Below are 17495 nucleotides of genomic sequence, written 5' to 3' on the forward strand. Positions count from 1 at the left end.
GGGATTCAAAGAAAGGAGAGCTTGCTTTTTTCTTGGAGTTGGTGGTACGGCTTTATGAAGAAGGAAGGACTCTTGAACTAGGCCTTGAAAGGTGGATAGGACTTCAATAGAAGATGGAGAAGAGGATAATGTCAGTGGGTCAATCTGTGGGAGTAACGGTGTGGAGCATTAGGCAAATTCAGAACTTGATAAGGAAAGGTAGGTTAGGACCAGACAGATTATGCAGCACGTTAATACTAGACTAAGGAAGGTGAATTCTATTCAGTAGGAATACTACCAGCAAATATTTATTGAGCATCTGCCAGTGCCAGGTCTGTGCTAGTCAGGGCTATGAGAATTCAGTGATCTCAGTTTAGTTGGGGAAGACAGATTACTATTTTAATGAAATGTGAATGAAGTGTTGTAGGATCATAGTTCAAGGAACATCTGCAGCTGCCTGGCATAATAAGGGGAGGCTTTATAGAGGTGTGGTAGACATTTGTGCTTTGCTATGAAGTATCCCTTTGCTTAGCAGATAAAATAGGGAAAGAGAGAAACATGAGAGAAACATTCTAGACCTGACACTTTATGTGCTTTGGGATGGCTGGACAAGGTTTTGTGTGCAGTGCAAGGCTATGAAGAATTTTGATAGAGGGTAACTGAAAGATTCAGGTGGCAGTAAATTGGAAAAGGTAGAGACTCGAGGTGGGGAAACTGGTAAGGAGACTGTTACACTGGGCAAAGTAAAAGATGAGGTAGGACCTCATGTGAAATAGTAGCTAAGGGGATAAAGAGCCTTGAAAATTGGAGACATGCTTGAGATGCAGAATTGACAGGACTTGGAGATCAGTTGGATACGGAAGAAGGGAGGAAAGGGATCAGGTGGAATATAGAATGACTTCTGGATTTCTGCTACTTCAGTAGATACCATTGCCTGAGGATAGGGTATATTTAAGGAGAAAGCGGGTGGATTTGGAGAGGAAGCCTAATAGCTTCAGCTGTATTGTGTTGAAGGTGCATTTAGGATATTTGGGAGGGGTGGAGGATGACTTCAGGGGGTAATCAATGTTTAGGTGATAATTTAAGCCATACATATGTATGAATTAAGTTATCATGGGGACGTGGGAGAATGGATATAATGAAGAAGAGGAACCTTAAGGAGCACTGAGAAATGGCCATAGAAGTAAAAAAACAATCAGGAAAAAAACGGTAGTGGAAGTGGTTAGAAAGTGTTTTTTAAGGGTATAGTCAACATTGTCATCATAGATATTGATATTTTTCTTTCCTTTTCCCTTTATTTTTCCTCCAGAGGTAGGTCATTGATCACCTCAATAATTACAGTGAGGACATATAAGCCAGATTAGAGTGGTTTGAGGAGTATGTGGGGTGGATGAGAATTTGGCTGTAATTGGAAGGAGACATAAAGATACAATATCAAGGTGCCATTTATTGCTTGTTTTTTCTTGTCTGTTTTTAAAGATCTTAGAGTCTTGAGTTATTTATTTCCTGAGGGGAAATAGTGAATAGACAGCAAAAGGTTGAAGTCACAAGTAATGGAGTAGCCCTAGAGGAGCCTAGCATAGAGCATCTCATCTCCTCCTCCCTAGAGGAGCCTAGCATAGAGCATCTCAAACTATAATGGGGATTTTGTTGAAATGCAGATTCTGAATCAGAAGGTCTGGGTTGGGGCCTGAGATACAGCATTTCTCATAAACTCCCAGATGAAGCTGATGCTGCTTTGGTTTGTAGACCAAACTCTGAAGTAAGGATCTAGAGAATATGAGATTGAAAGTATTATTACAGGAGTTAGCCTTAGATAGAAAGAGGAACACCTCTGCTCTGAGATCAGGTGGAATATAAAGTGGATGGAGATACAGATTAAGTTTGCAGGCAGGGCGGAGCAACTAAGCCCATGTGCCACAGCTACTGAGCCTGCGCTCTAGAGCCCGCCAGCCACAACTACTGAGCCCACGTGCCACAACTATTAGAGAATATGGGATTGAAAGTATTATTACAGGAGTTAGCCTTAGATAGAAAGAGGAACACCTCTGCTCTGAGATCAGGTGGAATATAAAGTGGATGGAGATACAGATTAAGTTTGCAGGCAGGGCGGAGCAACTAAGCCCATGTGCCACAGCTACTGAGCCTGCGCTCTAGAGCCCGCCAGCCACAACTACTGAGCCCACGTGCCACAACTATTGAAGCCCGTGTGCCTAGAGCCCGTGCTCCGCAACAAGACAAGCTACTGCAGTGAGAGGCCCGCGCACCGCAACAAAGAGTAGCCCCCGCTCGCCGCAGCTAGAGAAAGCCCTCGCGCGTGCAGCAACGAAGACTCAATGCAGCCAAAATAAAAAAAATTAAAAAAAAAAAGTTTGCAGGCAGGAAACATACCCGATAACCTTTGTTTTTTTTCTGTGAAAAAGAAGTAAAGTGATTTTAAGAAAGACTTTGGGAATATTGTGAGCTTGAAGAAGGTGTGAAGGTTTAGAATAGTTACTAAAAAGAGAAGGAAAGTGAGTGAATTTGAGACATGTAATAATCACTGAAAAGTGAGGATTAGTGTGGTTATGGTGTCTGTAGAAATAATTGGGGCAAGGAGAGATTTGATTTAAAGAGATCAGTTATTTTTAAGATGATAAGGTAACCTAGAGGAGAGGTAATGAGGTCTGAAATAGAACAGTGGCCTTGAGAATAGAAGAGGAAGATGTGAATAATGGCCCCCTCAAAGATGTCCATGTGAACCTGTGATATGTTACTTTACTTGGCAAAAGGGACCTTTGTAGATTAAAATAGGGATCCTGGAGATGGAGAGATTATCCTGGATTGTAGGTCCTATGTAAACACAAGGGTCTTTGTAAAAGGAAGCAGGAAAGTCAGGGTCAGAAAAGGCCATGTGATGATAGAAGCAGAGGGAGAGAGGAAATGTGATGATGGAAGGACCATGAACCAAAGTCAGATGATGTGGGACCATGAACCAAGGAACGAACAGTCTTTAGAAGCTGGAAAGGGTAAGGAAACAGATTTTCCCAAGACTGTAGAAGGAACAAAGCCCTGGTGACGTGTTGATCTTAGCCCAGTGAGACTGATTTTGGACTTTTGACTTCCAGAACTGTAAGATAATACATTTGTGTTGTTTAAGCCACTAAATCTGTGGATAATTTTTTACAGCAGGAATAGGAAACATACAAGGAATTATGGATGTAAGGGAATGTAGAGTTAGAATCAATAAAATGAGAGAGTTGATGGCATGTGGTATGGGCAGCAGAAAACTGGGAAGATTTCTAAGCTGGGTAAATGGGTAGAGGAGAGTGGTGAAATTAAAAATACAGAATGGCAGGGAGCAGATTTTAGAGGAAAGTGTTCACTTTGCATGTAAGTCTGGATTAGATACAGATTAGTTTTGAAACAAGGGGTAAATTCAAGAGGCTGCCATAGTATTGTTAAACTTAATAGAGCTGTTATACTAATGCATGGCAAATTTTACAGGAATATTTAGAGTTTTGACTGAGACAGTGACTAAAGGGATGATTGAGAGAGACCGGTTTTTGAAAAATAATACCACGTTATATTTATATAGTGCTTGTTTTCACTTTGGGAATCATTCCCCCCCACCCCCCAGTTTGTTGAGATATAATTGACAAATAAAATTGTAATATATTTCAAGTGTCAACAGTGATGACTTGATATATATGTATACATTGTGAGAGGCGTCTCACAATCAAGTTAACACATTCATCACCTCACATATTTACCTCTGTTTTTGGGGGGGGGTAAGAATACTTAAGTTCAACTCTCTTAGCAAATTACTTCTAATTATACAACACTGTGTTATCAGCTGTAGTCACCATGTTATATACATTAGGTTCTTAGACCTTATTCATCTTTTTTTTTAATATTTATTTATTTGGTTGCACTGGGTCTAAGTTGTGGTAGGTGGGCTCCTCAGTTGCAGCTCCAGGACTCCTTAGTTGCAGCTTGCCAGCTCCTTAGTTGCGGCACGTGGGCTACTTAGTTGTGGCATTCAAACTCTTAGTTGCAGCATGCATGTGGGGATCTAGTTCGCTGCCCTGGGCTTGAAGCCAGGCCCCCTGCATTGGGAGCATGGAGTCTTACCCACTGTACCACCAGGAAGTCCTGACCTTATTCATCTTAAAACTGAAATTTGTACCTTTTTACCAACCTGTCCCCATTTCCCCCACCCTCTAGCCCCTGGCAATCACCCTTCTCTTCCAACTTCCTTTGAGTTTGACTTTTTTTTTTTTAAGATTCTACATATAAGTGATACCATGCAGTATTTGTCTTTCCTGGCTTATTTCACATAGCATAACACTCTCCAGGTTCATCTGTGTTGTCACAAATGGCAGGATTTCCTTCTTTTTTTAAGGCTGCATAATATTAAACACATGCCCACATTTTCTTTATCCATTCATCTGTTCATAAACACTTAAGATTGTTTCCATATCTTGGCTCTTATGAATAGTACTGCAGTGAACATGGGGGTACAGGCATATCTCGTTTTATTGTGCTTCTCAGACACTGTGTTTTTTACAAACTGAAGGTTTGTGGCAACCCTGCATTGAACAAGTCTGTTGCTGCCATTTTCCCAACAGCATTAATTTCTAAAATTAAGGTATGTACACTGTTTTTTTAGGCATAATGCTATTGCACACTTAATAGACTATAGTATGGTGTAAACATAGCTTTTTATGTGCTGGGAAACCAAAAACTTTGTGTGACTTGCTTTATTGCAAATTTGCTTTATTGCGGTGGTATGCCTGTACAGATATTTCTTTGAGGTAGTGATTTCATATCCTCCGGATGTATACCCAGAAGTGGATTGCCAATAGTTCTATTTTTTGACTTCTAGATTCGCTTCCACATGGTTTTCTATGGTGGCTGTGTCAATTTACATTCCTAACAACAGTGTACCAGAGTTCCCTTTTCTCTGCATTCTCACCAGCATTTGTTATCTCTTGCCTTTTGATAATAAACATTCAAGCAGGTATGTGGAGGTATCTCATTGTGGAATTGCATTTCCCTGATGATTAGTGGTATTGAGCACCTTTTCAGGTACCTGTTAGCCATTTGGATGTGTTGCAAAGTCTCTTCAGGTCCTTTGCCCACTTTTAATTTTAAACAAATGTTTTTTAAAATTAACTAATTAATTAATTTTTGGCTGTGCCGCATGGCATGTGGGATCTTAGTTCCCTGATCAGGAATTGAACCCACACCCCCTGCATTGGAAGTACAGAGTCTCAACCACTGGACCACCAGGGAAGTCCCCTTTGCCCACTTTTTAATTGGTTCATTTGCCTTTTTTGCTCTCTGAGTTGTATGAGTTCCTTGTATATTTTGAGATTTATTTATTTATTTATTTTTGGCTACGTCCGGTCTTAGTTGCAGCATGCGGGATCTTTGTTGCATCGTGCGGGCTTCTCACTAGTTGTGGCGTGTGGGTTTTCTCTTCTCTAGTTGTGGCACACAGGCTACAGGGCGCGTGGGCTCTGTAGTTGTGGCACGCAGGTTCCAGAGCGCATGGGCTCTGTAGTTTGCGACACACAGGCTGTCTAGTTGAGGTGCGCGAGCTTAGTTGCCCCGCTTCATGTGGGATCCCAACTTCCTGGCCAGGGATCGAACCCATGTCCCCTGCATTGTAAGGCGGATTCTTTACCACTGGACCACCAGGGAAATCCCCTTTGTATATTTTGGATATAAACTCCTTATCAAAAATATTTTCTAAAAAAAAAAAAGTAAATAAATAAATAAAAATATTTTCTCCCATTCTATAGGTTGATTTTTTGTTTTGTTGGTGGTTTCCTTTGCTGTGCATAAGTTTTTTAGTTTGATGTAGTCCCACTTGTTTATTTTTGCTTTTGATAAACCTTTGCCAAGGTCAGTATCAAAGAGTTTACCCCCTTCTTTTTCTTCTAGGAGTTTTATGATTTCAAATCTTATGTTCAAGTCTTTAATCCATTTTGAGTTGATTTCTGTATGTGGTTTAAAATAGGGGCCCAGTCTTATTCTTTTGCGTATGGCTATCCAGCTTTTCCGATGCCATTTATTGAAGAGATCATCCTTTTCTCGTTGTATATTCTTGACTCCTTTGTAGTAAATTAATTGGCCATATGTGCATGGGTTTATTTCTGGACTCCAGTTTGTTCCATTGGTCCATGTCTCATACTGTTTTGATTACTGTAACTTTGTAATATACTTTGAAATCAGAAAGTTGATGCTTCTAACTCTGTTCTTCTTTTTCAAGATTGCTCTTGCTGTTCAGGGTCTTTTGTGGTTCCATATGATTTTTAGGGTTTTTTTCCTATTTTTGTGAAAAATGCCATTGGAATTTTGATAGAGATTCCATTGAATTTGTAGATTACTTTGGGTAGTATGGACATTTTAATAATTCTTCCAATTCATGAGCATGGAATATCTTTCCGTATATTTCTTTTTCAATTTCTTTCATCTCCTTGGTTAAATTTATTCCGAAGTACTTTATTCTTTTTGATACTTTTATAAATGGGATTGTTTTCTTATTTTGTCTTTCCAACAGTTTGTCATTAATGTATAGAAACACTACTGATTTTGTATCCTGTAACTTTACTGAAATTGTTTATTCTAACAGGTGTTTGATGGAGTCTTTAAAGGGTTTTCTGTCTGTAAGTTCATGTCATCTGCAAACAAAGAACATTTTCCTTTTCACTTTTTGATTTTGATGCCTTTTATTTCTTTTTCTTGCCTAATTGCTATGTCTAGGACTTCCAATACTGTGTTGGATAAAAGTGATAAGAGTGGGCATCATTATCTTATTCCTGATCTTAGAGAAAAGTTTTCAGTTTTTCACTGTTGAGTATAATATTAGCTGTGGGCTTGTCATATCTAGCGTTTATTGTGTTGAGGTGTGTTCCTTCTGTGCCCAATCTGTTTAGTTTTTATTTTTATTTAATTAAATTTTTTTTTATTGGAGTATAGTTGATTTACAATGTTGTGTTAGTTTCTACTGTACAGCAAAATGAATCAGTTATACATACACATATATCTACTGTTTTTTAGATTCTTTTCCCATATAGGTCATTACAGAGTATTGAATAGAGTTCCCTGTGCTATACAGTAGGTCCTTATTAGTTACCTGTTTTATATATATTAGTGTGTATATGTCAGTCCCAATCTCCCAATTTATCCCTCCCCCCTTTCCCCTCTAGTAACCATATGTTTTGTTTTTATAGTGAAAGGATGTTGAATTTTATCAAACGCTTTTTCTGCATTTGTTGAGATACTCATATGATTTTTATCCTTCATTTTATTAATGTGGTATATCACATTTATTGATTTGCGTATGTTGAACCATCCTTGCATGGGAATCACTTTCATACCTTTATGGGGGCTTAGCAACAAGATTTGAATGGACATAGCTACTATTAGCATGTGAAATAAGCAGGGTAGAAAAACTAGGCTAAAAAATATTGTGCATAGTGACTACCATAGGAGACATCACATGCATTGAACGTTTCCACCATCCCAGAAATTTCTATTGGATACTGCTCTTACATATTATTTTATATAATGAGGGATTGAATATTATTATAGTAAAAATTTTAAGAATCAGTGTTTGCTAATTAGGCACAATTGCAGAAGACCTGGACTCTTGGAGAGATTGTGTGATATAGTCGAGTGAACAGTACACCATGCTCTCTCTCTAAGGAACACTAACCGAATTAACAGTGAGCACTAACCAGTTGGGTTTTAGATACTGGATTTTTTATCCTGGTTCTGCTTTTTTTTTTTTTTTAATTTATCTATTTTATTTTATTATTTATATTTGGCTGCATTGGGTTTTCATTGCTGCCCGCAAGCTTTCTCTAGTTGCGGTGAGCGGGGGCTACTCTTCGTTGCACTGCACAGGCTTCTCATTGTGGTGGCTTCTCTTGTTGTGGAGCATGGGCTCTAGGTGTGCTGGCTTCGGTAGTTGTGGCACGTGGGCTTGGTAGTTGTGGCACGCAGGCTCGGTAGTTTTGGCACACGGGCTTAGTTGCTCTGTGGCATGTGGGATCTTCCTGGACCAGGGCTCAAACCCGTGTCCCCTGCATTGGCAGGTGGATTCTTAACCACTGTGCCACCAGGGAAGCCCCCTGGTTCTGCTTTGAGTTGTATGAATTTGCGAAAGCTTCTAAAAAGATTCTGTAATTTCTTTTTTTTTTTAATTAAAAATTTTATTTATTTATTTATGACCATGTTGGGTCTTTGTTGCTGTGCACGGGCTTTCTCTAGTTGTGGCGAGTGGGAGCTACTCTTCATTGCGGTGTGTGGGCTTCTCATTGTGGTGGCTTCTTTTGTTGTGGAACACGGGCTCTGGGCGTGCGGGCTTCAGTAGTTGTGGCATGCGGCTGCAGTAGTTGTGGCTCGCGGGCTCTAGAGTGCAGGCTCAGTAGTTGTGGCGCATGGGCTTAGTTGCTCTGCAGCATGTGGGATCTTCCCAGGCCAGGGCTTGAACCTGTGTCCCCTGCATTGGCAGGCAGATTCTTAACCACTGCGCCACCAGGGAAGCCCCGTGATTCTGTAACATCTTAAAAACATTCAAAACAAACAAGAAACAGCTAATATATGGTCACTGTAAATTTTACAGCACAGAAATATTAGAAAAAACATTTTTAAAAAGAAGAAAAATCTTACCTATAAAACAAGGATGTGCTATCTACCATCCATTTAAGTTCTTTTTATAAGACATGACATAATTCATTATGTAGTCTTAGAGATCCACTTCCCTCTTACTCTCATAACTTTGTATGGCTGAAGTGTTAGATCATTAGTAAGAATAACCTAAACTTGAGTTTTGTGTTTTTATTTAATTTTAGATTCCCAAAATATGTTTGTTATAAATAGTAAATATGTAATTGAAATTGATTAGCAAATATGCAATACCTGAGAGAATACAAGTTTACTAGGGCAGGAAATTTGAAAAGTTAAGGAGCTTTTTAAGAGAAATAGAAAAATTGGAGAAGAATGGAGTGTGTGTCTAGAAGAATTTCAGTTGGTTTAGGGATCAAATACCATAAAAATGTCATTTCTGAAATATATTTTATAGGTCAAAAATTTTTGTCTTTACTGATAACTTTCTTATCTAGATTCTGTGCAGAAGAGAATAAGAATTTAATAGGCCAGAGGAGTTACTTGTGTTGGGATTTTATCTTTGTATCTGTTTTCTTAAGTAAAGTTTACTGATTATAAATTTCTTAGTTAAATATTATTTCTGTGTCTGTATGAAGCTGATGACCAGAATCTTGCTAGTGTGGGAAAGTTAATTTAGGAAAAGTTCTGTGCTGTTACCTCTGATGAGACGGCAGTCTCTTTGCTTTCTACTGCTGTGATCAGGGGATAGTAACTTGACATAGCAGTCTTACTTTGAGGTCCAGGATTCTGAAGGCAAAGGAAATTAAAAGTGTGGCCAAGTGTTTCATATTATGACACTTTTTGTTCCTATATTAAAGTTATCCAAGATATTTTATAACCAACTTATTACTTTATATTTAGCTAAACATTTCCTCTCATTTCCATGAATAGTTGTAAGCTCATTGATGATTTTTATGATTGATGTATATGAATATTTGTTAAGCAAGTGTTAGATTAAAATGTTTACTAAACCAGTGTTCCTGTTAACCTAAAATAATGTTACATAAATGCTTTATGTAAAGTATGGGGTTGGAAACACTAGCTCAGTGCTGAACACTAATTGGCCCTACGTACATTTTGAAATGTTTCTGAAAGAATAAGGGAGAAGTTGAATTTGTATTTGAGTTTATCCTAAATCTAACCATCATTTGTCTTCATACTAGAATTGTAAAATGTATTGGATAATATATATGTAATATATTACATAATATATTAATGCCAAATATAAACAAAAATTTCTAGTTCTTCCTTTTCTCTTCCCACTTTAATTATGGGTTCTTAGGAATTTCTTTGCTTCATTTACCAAATCCCCTACAAAATTTCAATAAGAACTATCTCCATGGTAGTGTGTTAATGTGTTGAATGTGACTCTGCGTACTTTAGAATCAAAAGATCTGGGTTTAAGACCTGGCATACAGTTAGGTTCTAGAAGGTAACAGAATCCAACTCAGATGGTTTAAGAAACTTTAATGGAGGACTACAGAGATAGGGGTGGATTGAGAAAACTGACAAGGGATGTTTTCGTTAGTTACAGAGGGAAGCTCGAAGGGGCAAGGAAAATATAGTGTTATTAGAGCCTGGTGAGAGCTGTGGAGAAGGCAGTGTTTGACAGGAGCCATGGTGGTAGAGGGACAGATCTTCTGCCACAAAATGTGACCAATAGGAAGGAGGGAGCTGGAAAGAAAGAATCCAGCTTTTCGCTGCCTTCTGATCTGCCAGTGATGGATAACACTGGAACCCAGAAGATGCATCTGTTGAGGTCAGCCTCCTTCGGGCCCAGGGTAGGGCAGAAGAGTATTGGAGGGATGGGGTAGTGGCAGTAAGATAATAACCAGTACAACTACTAATGAGATTGGGATTTGACTTCAGGTAATATTTTAGATTCAAGTTTTATCTACAAACTGCAGATACTTTACTGGGGTTGATGTGAGCATTAAGTGAGCCATATCAAATATGTCAAAGTACTCTAATAGTGCCTTGGTCTTATATTTTTTTAAAGTTTTGATAAGGTGTGGATTTGAAAAGCTCAGCTTCATTTCTGTTGGTGCTGTGCTGCATTTGTTTCATAGAAACTTTGGTTGCCACCATACTTTTGAATATACGTTAATTTTTGTGTTTTCCAGTGATTTTTGAGAAGTGAAATGAACAGTCATTGTTAGATAGTTCCCAAGATTTAGACTTTTTCTTACTGCCTAATGACAGGTTTCATTTTTTTCACTCTTGGTGTAGACAGAGCACTACTTACTCCTGAACTTATGCATGGGGGGCTTTTGAGTTGTAGAAATTGTCTCCCTGGTAAAAGTTTGGTCAGACTTCACCCTGCTACTTCTACCATTGGTGTTGTCCTTGTTGACTGCTTCTATTTTCTTGAGACAGCAGTAATGCCTTGTCATAGTTTTTCCTCCTAATTCTTACAGTATTTCTTTTCATAGAGATCTGCTTTCATCCAGCCCCATCTTTGAGCATTTGTAGGCCAGACTGAGATCAAGAGTCTATTTTCAGGAAAAGTATAACCAGCAGATAATATTCTACTTAAAAACACTTTCTGCTTTTAAAAAATTCTCTCACAAAAACTATATTATGATTTGGAAATTAAGTAATTTCTATTTCATTTCACAGCCTCAAGTTAGGAGTTTTTGTACACTTCAAACTGAACTTTTCTGAGTTACTGACTAAATCTTAATTATTTTCCACCAGACGGTCTGCCAAATCCCGAAGCAGAAGCCCATACTCATCTAGGCATTCAAGATCTCGTAGCAGGCACAGATTGTCTAGATCCAGAAGTCGTCATTCTAGCATTTCTCCTAGCACACTAACTCTGAAGAGTAGCCTGGCAGCTGAATTGAACAAGAATAAAAAAGCACGAGCTGCAGAGGCAGCACGAGCTGCAGAGGCAGCGAAAGCTGCAGAAGCAGCTAAGGCTGCTGAGGCCGCTGCCAAAGCTGCCAAAGCTTCAAACACTTCTACACCTACCAAGGGGAACACAGAAACTGGTGCCAGTGCATCACAAACCAACCACGTGAAGGATGTGAAGAAACTTAAAATTGAGCATGCACCTTCTCCCTCAAGCAGTGGAACTTTAAAAAATGACAAGGCAAAAACAAAGCCACCTCTTCAGGTAGCAAAGGTGGATAATAATTTGATTGTAGATAAAGCCACCAAGAAAGCAGTTGTAGTTGGAAAGGAGGGTAAATCTGCTGTTACAAAGGAGGAACCAGTATCTCTTAAAGAGAAAACCAAACCACTTACACCAAGCATAGGAGCCAAGGAGAAGGAGCAACATGTGGCTTTAGTGACCTCGACCTTACCACCCTTACCTTTGCCTCCCATGCTGCCTGAAGATAAAGATGCTGATAGGTAAGTGCAAAAAATTTTGTCAGTGACTGTTTAAAGAAAAATCTAAGTTTGAAATTATTTGACCCCACCAAAAAAATTTTATAATGAGTGTTAGTAAGTGAATTAATTTTCTTTATTGTGTACAACTTAAAATGAAGCACATGGCTTGTAGGATGACAAAATTATAGCTTATGCTAAGAATTCCAGGTAAAAATTGCCATTGTCCTGGGATACAATGTATGTTTCAGCTTGAGCTTGAGAATGAGAGATGTTGGTATTTTCTTTGGCTGAGTATTCCTTGGTGATCCTACCGGAGATAGGACATTTTATGAGAGAGTCTGTCCTGGTTGATAATAGCGTGTGTCTTGGTTATTCTAAGTGTTTTCATTGGCCTTATAAATTTATTACTTTAGGTGGCTTTACGAATACATCACTTTTTAGTGTTTTATTGACTTAATTTTTTGCAATTAGAGATTAATTACATATTACGGAAATGTGTTTATGCTTTCCTTTAAATTGTTTACACATTTCTGCTGTGAATGTTGGGGGTGTGGCTTGCACTTTATTTTGAAACATTTTTAAGAGGATGAAGGTAAGAGTAAATGTAAATGCAGTTCTAAGAATGTTTCTCAAATGTATGCTAGGATAGAAGCTTTATGCTGTTGTGTGATATTTGCCAATTGACTTAAATTAACCTTTTTCATTCTTATTTTTATGAAGAAATTATAGCTGTTCCCCTCCCCTTCCCCTTTTTGTTAAAAAGCAACTATATGGTCAGTTTTCCTAGCTGACATCTGAGAATTTGAAAACAAGTGGATAGAAATTCCATGTGGGCAGGTCTTGCAAGTGCTCACTTTGGCCAGCATTATGACAATTTTATAATTTCAAACAAACAGAAAATAAAGTATTGAATATAATTTCTGTGTTTCATGCCCTCTGAGGCATCTTTTTTCTACAATCAAAAATGTTGCTGAGGGACCCCATCCAATATGATCAGGTGTTATCCAGTTACACTATTCTAATTGTGGTATTTGCAGGTTTGACTGTTCTCTAGGAACACCAAAGGGTCATAAGAGTAGTGATTTGTAATTTTGATGACTCCTGGAATGGGCTGTCCAGGACAGAGAGGCATGAATGCAGAATTGAGTCACTTCATTAGTGAGAATAAGCCAGTTGCTGAGAATCTAGTGATTCTGGACCAGTGAGACTGGTTGTTCTCTACTTTATTTTTCATATGTGCTACAGGGGTAAATTTTTAGTGGTGATGTTTTTAAGAATTCAGGATGTGCCCAGGTGACTGCTTATTAAGGAGGATATTCTTTGTGCCTCTGTTTTTAACAAGATGGTGGCACATTTCATACTTGGCCATTAACAAAATTTTTTTGACCCACCTTCTTTTCTGTCTTTTCTCTTTTATTGTGTCTTTGCTCTTTTTGCTTTGAAAGTGTTTGTATGTTTCAAGCATATTGAAGTTTTTTAAGACTCCTGAGTACTACTACTGACATGTGCGGCCAAAGATTGATTCAACATCACTTATAGCCACTCTTCTTTTTTTTTTAATTTTATTATGTGTATATATTTTTAACATCTTTATTGGAGTATAATTGCTTTACAATGGTGTGTCAGTTTCTGATTTATAACAAAGTGAATCAGCTATACATATACATATATCCCCATATCTCCTCCCTCTTGCGTCTTCCTCCCTCCCTCCCTGTCCCACCCCTCTAGGTGGTCACAAACCACCGAGCTGATCTGCCTGTGCTATGTGGCTGCTTCCCACTAGCCATCTGTTTTACATTTAGTAGTGTATATATGTCCATGCCACTCTCTCACTTTGTCCCAGCTTACCCTTCCCCCTCCCCGTGTCCTCAAGTCCATTCTCTACGTCTGCATCTCTATTCCTGTCCTGCCCCTAGGTTCATCAGAACCATTTTTTTTTCTTTTTTAGATTCCATATATATGTGTTGGCATACGATAATTTGTTTTTCTCTTTCTGACTTACTTCACTCTGTATGACAGACTCTCGGTCCATCCACCTCACTACAAATAACTCAATTTCGTTTCTTTCTATGGCTGAGTAATATTCCATTGTATATATGTGCCACATCTTCTTTATCCATTCCTCTGTCAGTGGACACTTAGGTTGCTTCCATGTCCTGTCTTATAAATAGAGCTGCAATGAACATTGAGCCACTCTTCTTTTTGATGCTCCAAATTTGATGGTCTGAAATTTGGCCAGTGGGAACTCCTTTATGCTAACTCCTTTGTCCTTTTGATATGACTCATTTTATTTTTGAGTGCTTCCTTGCTTCCTAGCCAAACAATATCTTTTAGGCTCGCTTTGAACTTTGCTTCTCTCCCAGCCCTGGAATCCATTACTCTCCGAAAATCATAAGATAGACTGTTAACTATATGTTTACATGTAATAAATCATTTTTTTAAAAATTAGGATCATACCAAGCACAATATTCCTTCACTTCTTTTTTTTTTTTTATTTTAATGTGTTGGAGATCTTTCCAGGTTGGTAGAGATAGGTTCAATATTCCTATACATGGAAGTGGATGCATCACTCTCTTATTAACTATTCTGTTGATTAATGGATACTTAGATTTATAATTGTTTGCTATTAAGTTCTCCTTATACATTAATATTTTATGTACATGTGAGCAATTTTTATAGGATAGTTGTGAGGTCAAAGTATCCACATTTAAAAATTTGATGGAAACTGCCAAATTGAATCTTAGTAAGATTGTGTACCAATTTATACACCCAAGTTTATGAAATTGCTTCAACTAACACTAAATATTGCCAATTTTGAAATGTTGAAAATCTTTAAAATATATGATTAATTTTGCATTTTTCTGGTTATTGAGCTATAACATCTTTCTAAACACTTGTTGGCTTTATTTTTCAGTGAATTTCTTGTTCATGTTTTATACTGACTTTTCCTTAAGATTATTATCTTTTTTCTAATTGATTTATAGGTACTGCTTATGTTAGGGATCTTGACCTGTGCCTCTCACAGTCTGTTGCTTGTCTTTGAGACTTATTTTTGGTTTTGGCTACATGCGTGTTTTCCATTTTGAATGTAGTTGGATCTATAATTTTTCCTTTAAAACTTACAGGTTTAAAACATTTTTAAAGGTTAACTCACATCTCACAGAAATTTGTTTTTGGTTATTATATGTAGAAGAAAGACATGGTCTGATTATGTGCTCTCTCGCATCACCCCTGGACTAATAGATCAGTTGTTGCTAATGGCATTTACTGAATAATCTATCTCACTGATTTGTGGTGCCATATATAAAAATTCTTATAGATATCTGTGTGTTTCTGGACTCTATTTTCTATTAACATATTGTATTATTTCTTTGCCAATACTTTTTTGTTTTAACTTCTTAGGTGCATAGTATGTTGGCCCTCAAAGTCAGATTTGTATTATAGGAGTAGGTAGGTAATGTAAAAGTAAAGGGATGGAGTAAATTACTGGTTAGTGAATAACCCGGCCATTCAGCCTCAACTTCAACACTGTTATAAATGAACTTGGGCCCAGTGTTGGCATTTTTCGCCCTTATTCTTAGACAAATTTTATGATCATTTGGCTTGTCTTGCTTGATTTTTGTTTGGGGCTTGGTTAAATGCAATGATTAATTTGGAGACTGACAGATTTACAGGATTACAGTTTCCCATATGAAAACATCATTTCTTTTCATTCATTCTGGTCTAGTTTTATGTTCATCAGCCATATGTTTTAATTTTCTTCTCTTGGTCTTATACATTTCTGGTTAAGGCATTTTGTTGTTTTTTGTTTCTGTAGTATATGGAGACTTTTAAAAACTCATCACATACCCTATTTGGTTATTGCAGGTATTCAGTGAAAATATAATGTGTTTAATTATATAGTGTTATTTTTTGAAACTAATATCTCATTTCTCTTAAGTCTGGGAGCCTTGCTGAATTTGGTAGTTCATATAATGATATATTTGAATATAGGCAGTCTTTTAAATGTTAAATTATAAGTAAAATTAAGACTTCTAGTCTCCCCTCCCCCCCATTGATTTGAATTTTTGGACAAATGCAAATTTTGGACTGAGGTCTAATTACAAGTTAGAGACTACAGTTCTCTAAATAAATTATTTTAAATAGAATTATTTTCAGACAGAGTTCAAGTGGTACCTTTTCTAGAAAGAAGCTTTTACTGTCTTTCAGTCCTGAGTTAGCTACCCTTTAGTACCATATTACTCTGGAAATTAGTCTGTACAGTACTTTATCCTGCTGCTTTCTGATGCCTCCAAAAGACTGTAACCTCCTTTCTGAGAGGAACTGTATGTATCTTAATGTATTTGTGAATTGTTTTGTTGTTAAACTATAGTGCCTCTGTAATACCTAGCACATAGACGTGTATAATGAATATTTGTTGAATGGAGGGACATGAAAATTGAAAAGTGGACTATATGACACCATTACTATAAAAATACAACTGCAATCCAATTTCCTTTTGAGCTTGTTTTCCCTATTAAAGATTACTTTCTAGTAACATGGGGTTGTGAAGGAAAGTCACAATTTTATTGATAAATAATTTTTATCAGATGGTATTAAAAGACCGTATATTGTACAATAATATTAAAGTCCAACATGAGTAGGAGAAGTTATAATTAAAATGAAATGATTTATATTGTTAACATCATTAGTAGTTTCTGACCACAGTAGTGTAGTTTCACTAAAGTTTTTAATTCTGGGACTCATAACTGCTATGAAAGTATGTGAAGTTCAAATTTTATTATCATTGTAATATTCTCTTTCAACATGTTATATTGTTAAACAGATTTTGTAGTGTCTGAGAGGTTTAAAATAATCAATTACCAGGTTAAGATACAGTTAAAAAAATCAGAGGTCTTAATACATTCAAAAAAGTATAAAACTAACTGAGCTTAATTTTCACCTGTAATTCTGATAAGCTAGAGCCTTAAAAAATTTTTTAAAGAATCATTGTCCAATTCAGGAAAAATTAATTCTGAAAAGGGATGAAGCTAAATTTGTTCTTTGTAGTTATTTAAATGGGCCAGATAAATAATAGCATGTGGTTTATTTATTTCTTAAAACAAAATAGCTTTTTGTCTGTCTACCAGAATCAAACCAAATGCTATTATAAAACTAATGAATTTTCCCATAAAGCATGACTAGTTGACTTTCAGTTTTAATTTACAGTTTTATAGTAATTCTATATCTTTTTAAAAAATAGCCTATTTTTTAGAACAGTTTTAGATTTACAAAAAAGTTATAATGATATTACAGAGGGTTCCCATATACCCTCCACTCAGTTTCTTCATTATTAACATCTAGCATTATTAGTATGGTACATTTGTTACAATTAATGAACCAATATTGATACATTATTAGTAACTAAAGTCCATACTTTGTTCAGATTTCCTTAGTTTTTATCTAATTCTGTATCATTTTTGCCCCCAAATTTTATATTTTTGCAGTTGAATATAGTATATTATTTTAGCTGGAAA

General features: G+C 36.9%; 1 protein-coding gene across 2 annotated transcripts in view; it reads left to right on the top strand.

Moving 5' to 3' along the window:
* The window catches only part of CDK13 (cyclin dependent kinase 13), a 112330-nt gene that overhangs the window by 18625 nt on the left and 76210 nt on the right, over positions 1-17495 (top strand). For both annotated transcript variants that reach the window (XM_082662376.1, XM_082662377.1), the window contains exon 2: positions 11341-12000. In XM_082662376.1, coding sequence (XP_082518502.1) covers positions 11341-12000 — 660 coding nt within the window. The remainder of the gene's footprint in view (positions 1-11340; positions 12001-17495) is intronic.

This window comes from Grampus griseus (assembly GCF_964374135.1).
Source record: "Grampus griseus genome assembly, chromosome: 9".
Taxonomy (NCBI): Eukaryota; Metazoa; Chordata; class Mammalia; order Artiodactyla; family Delphinidae; genus Grampus; species Grampus griseus.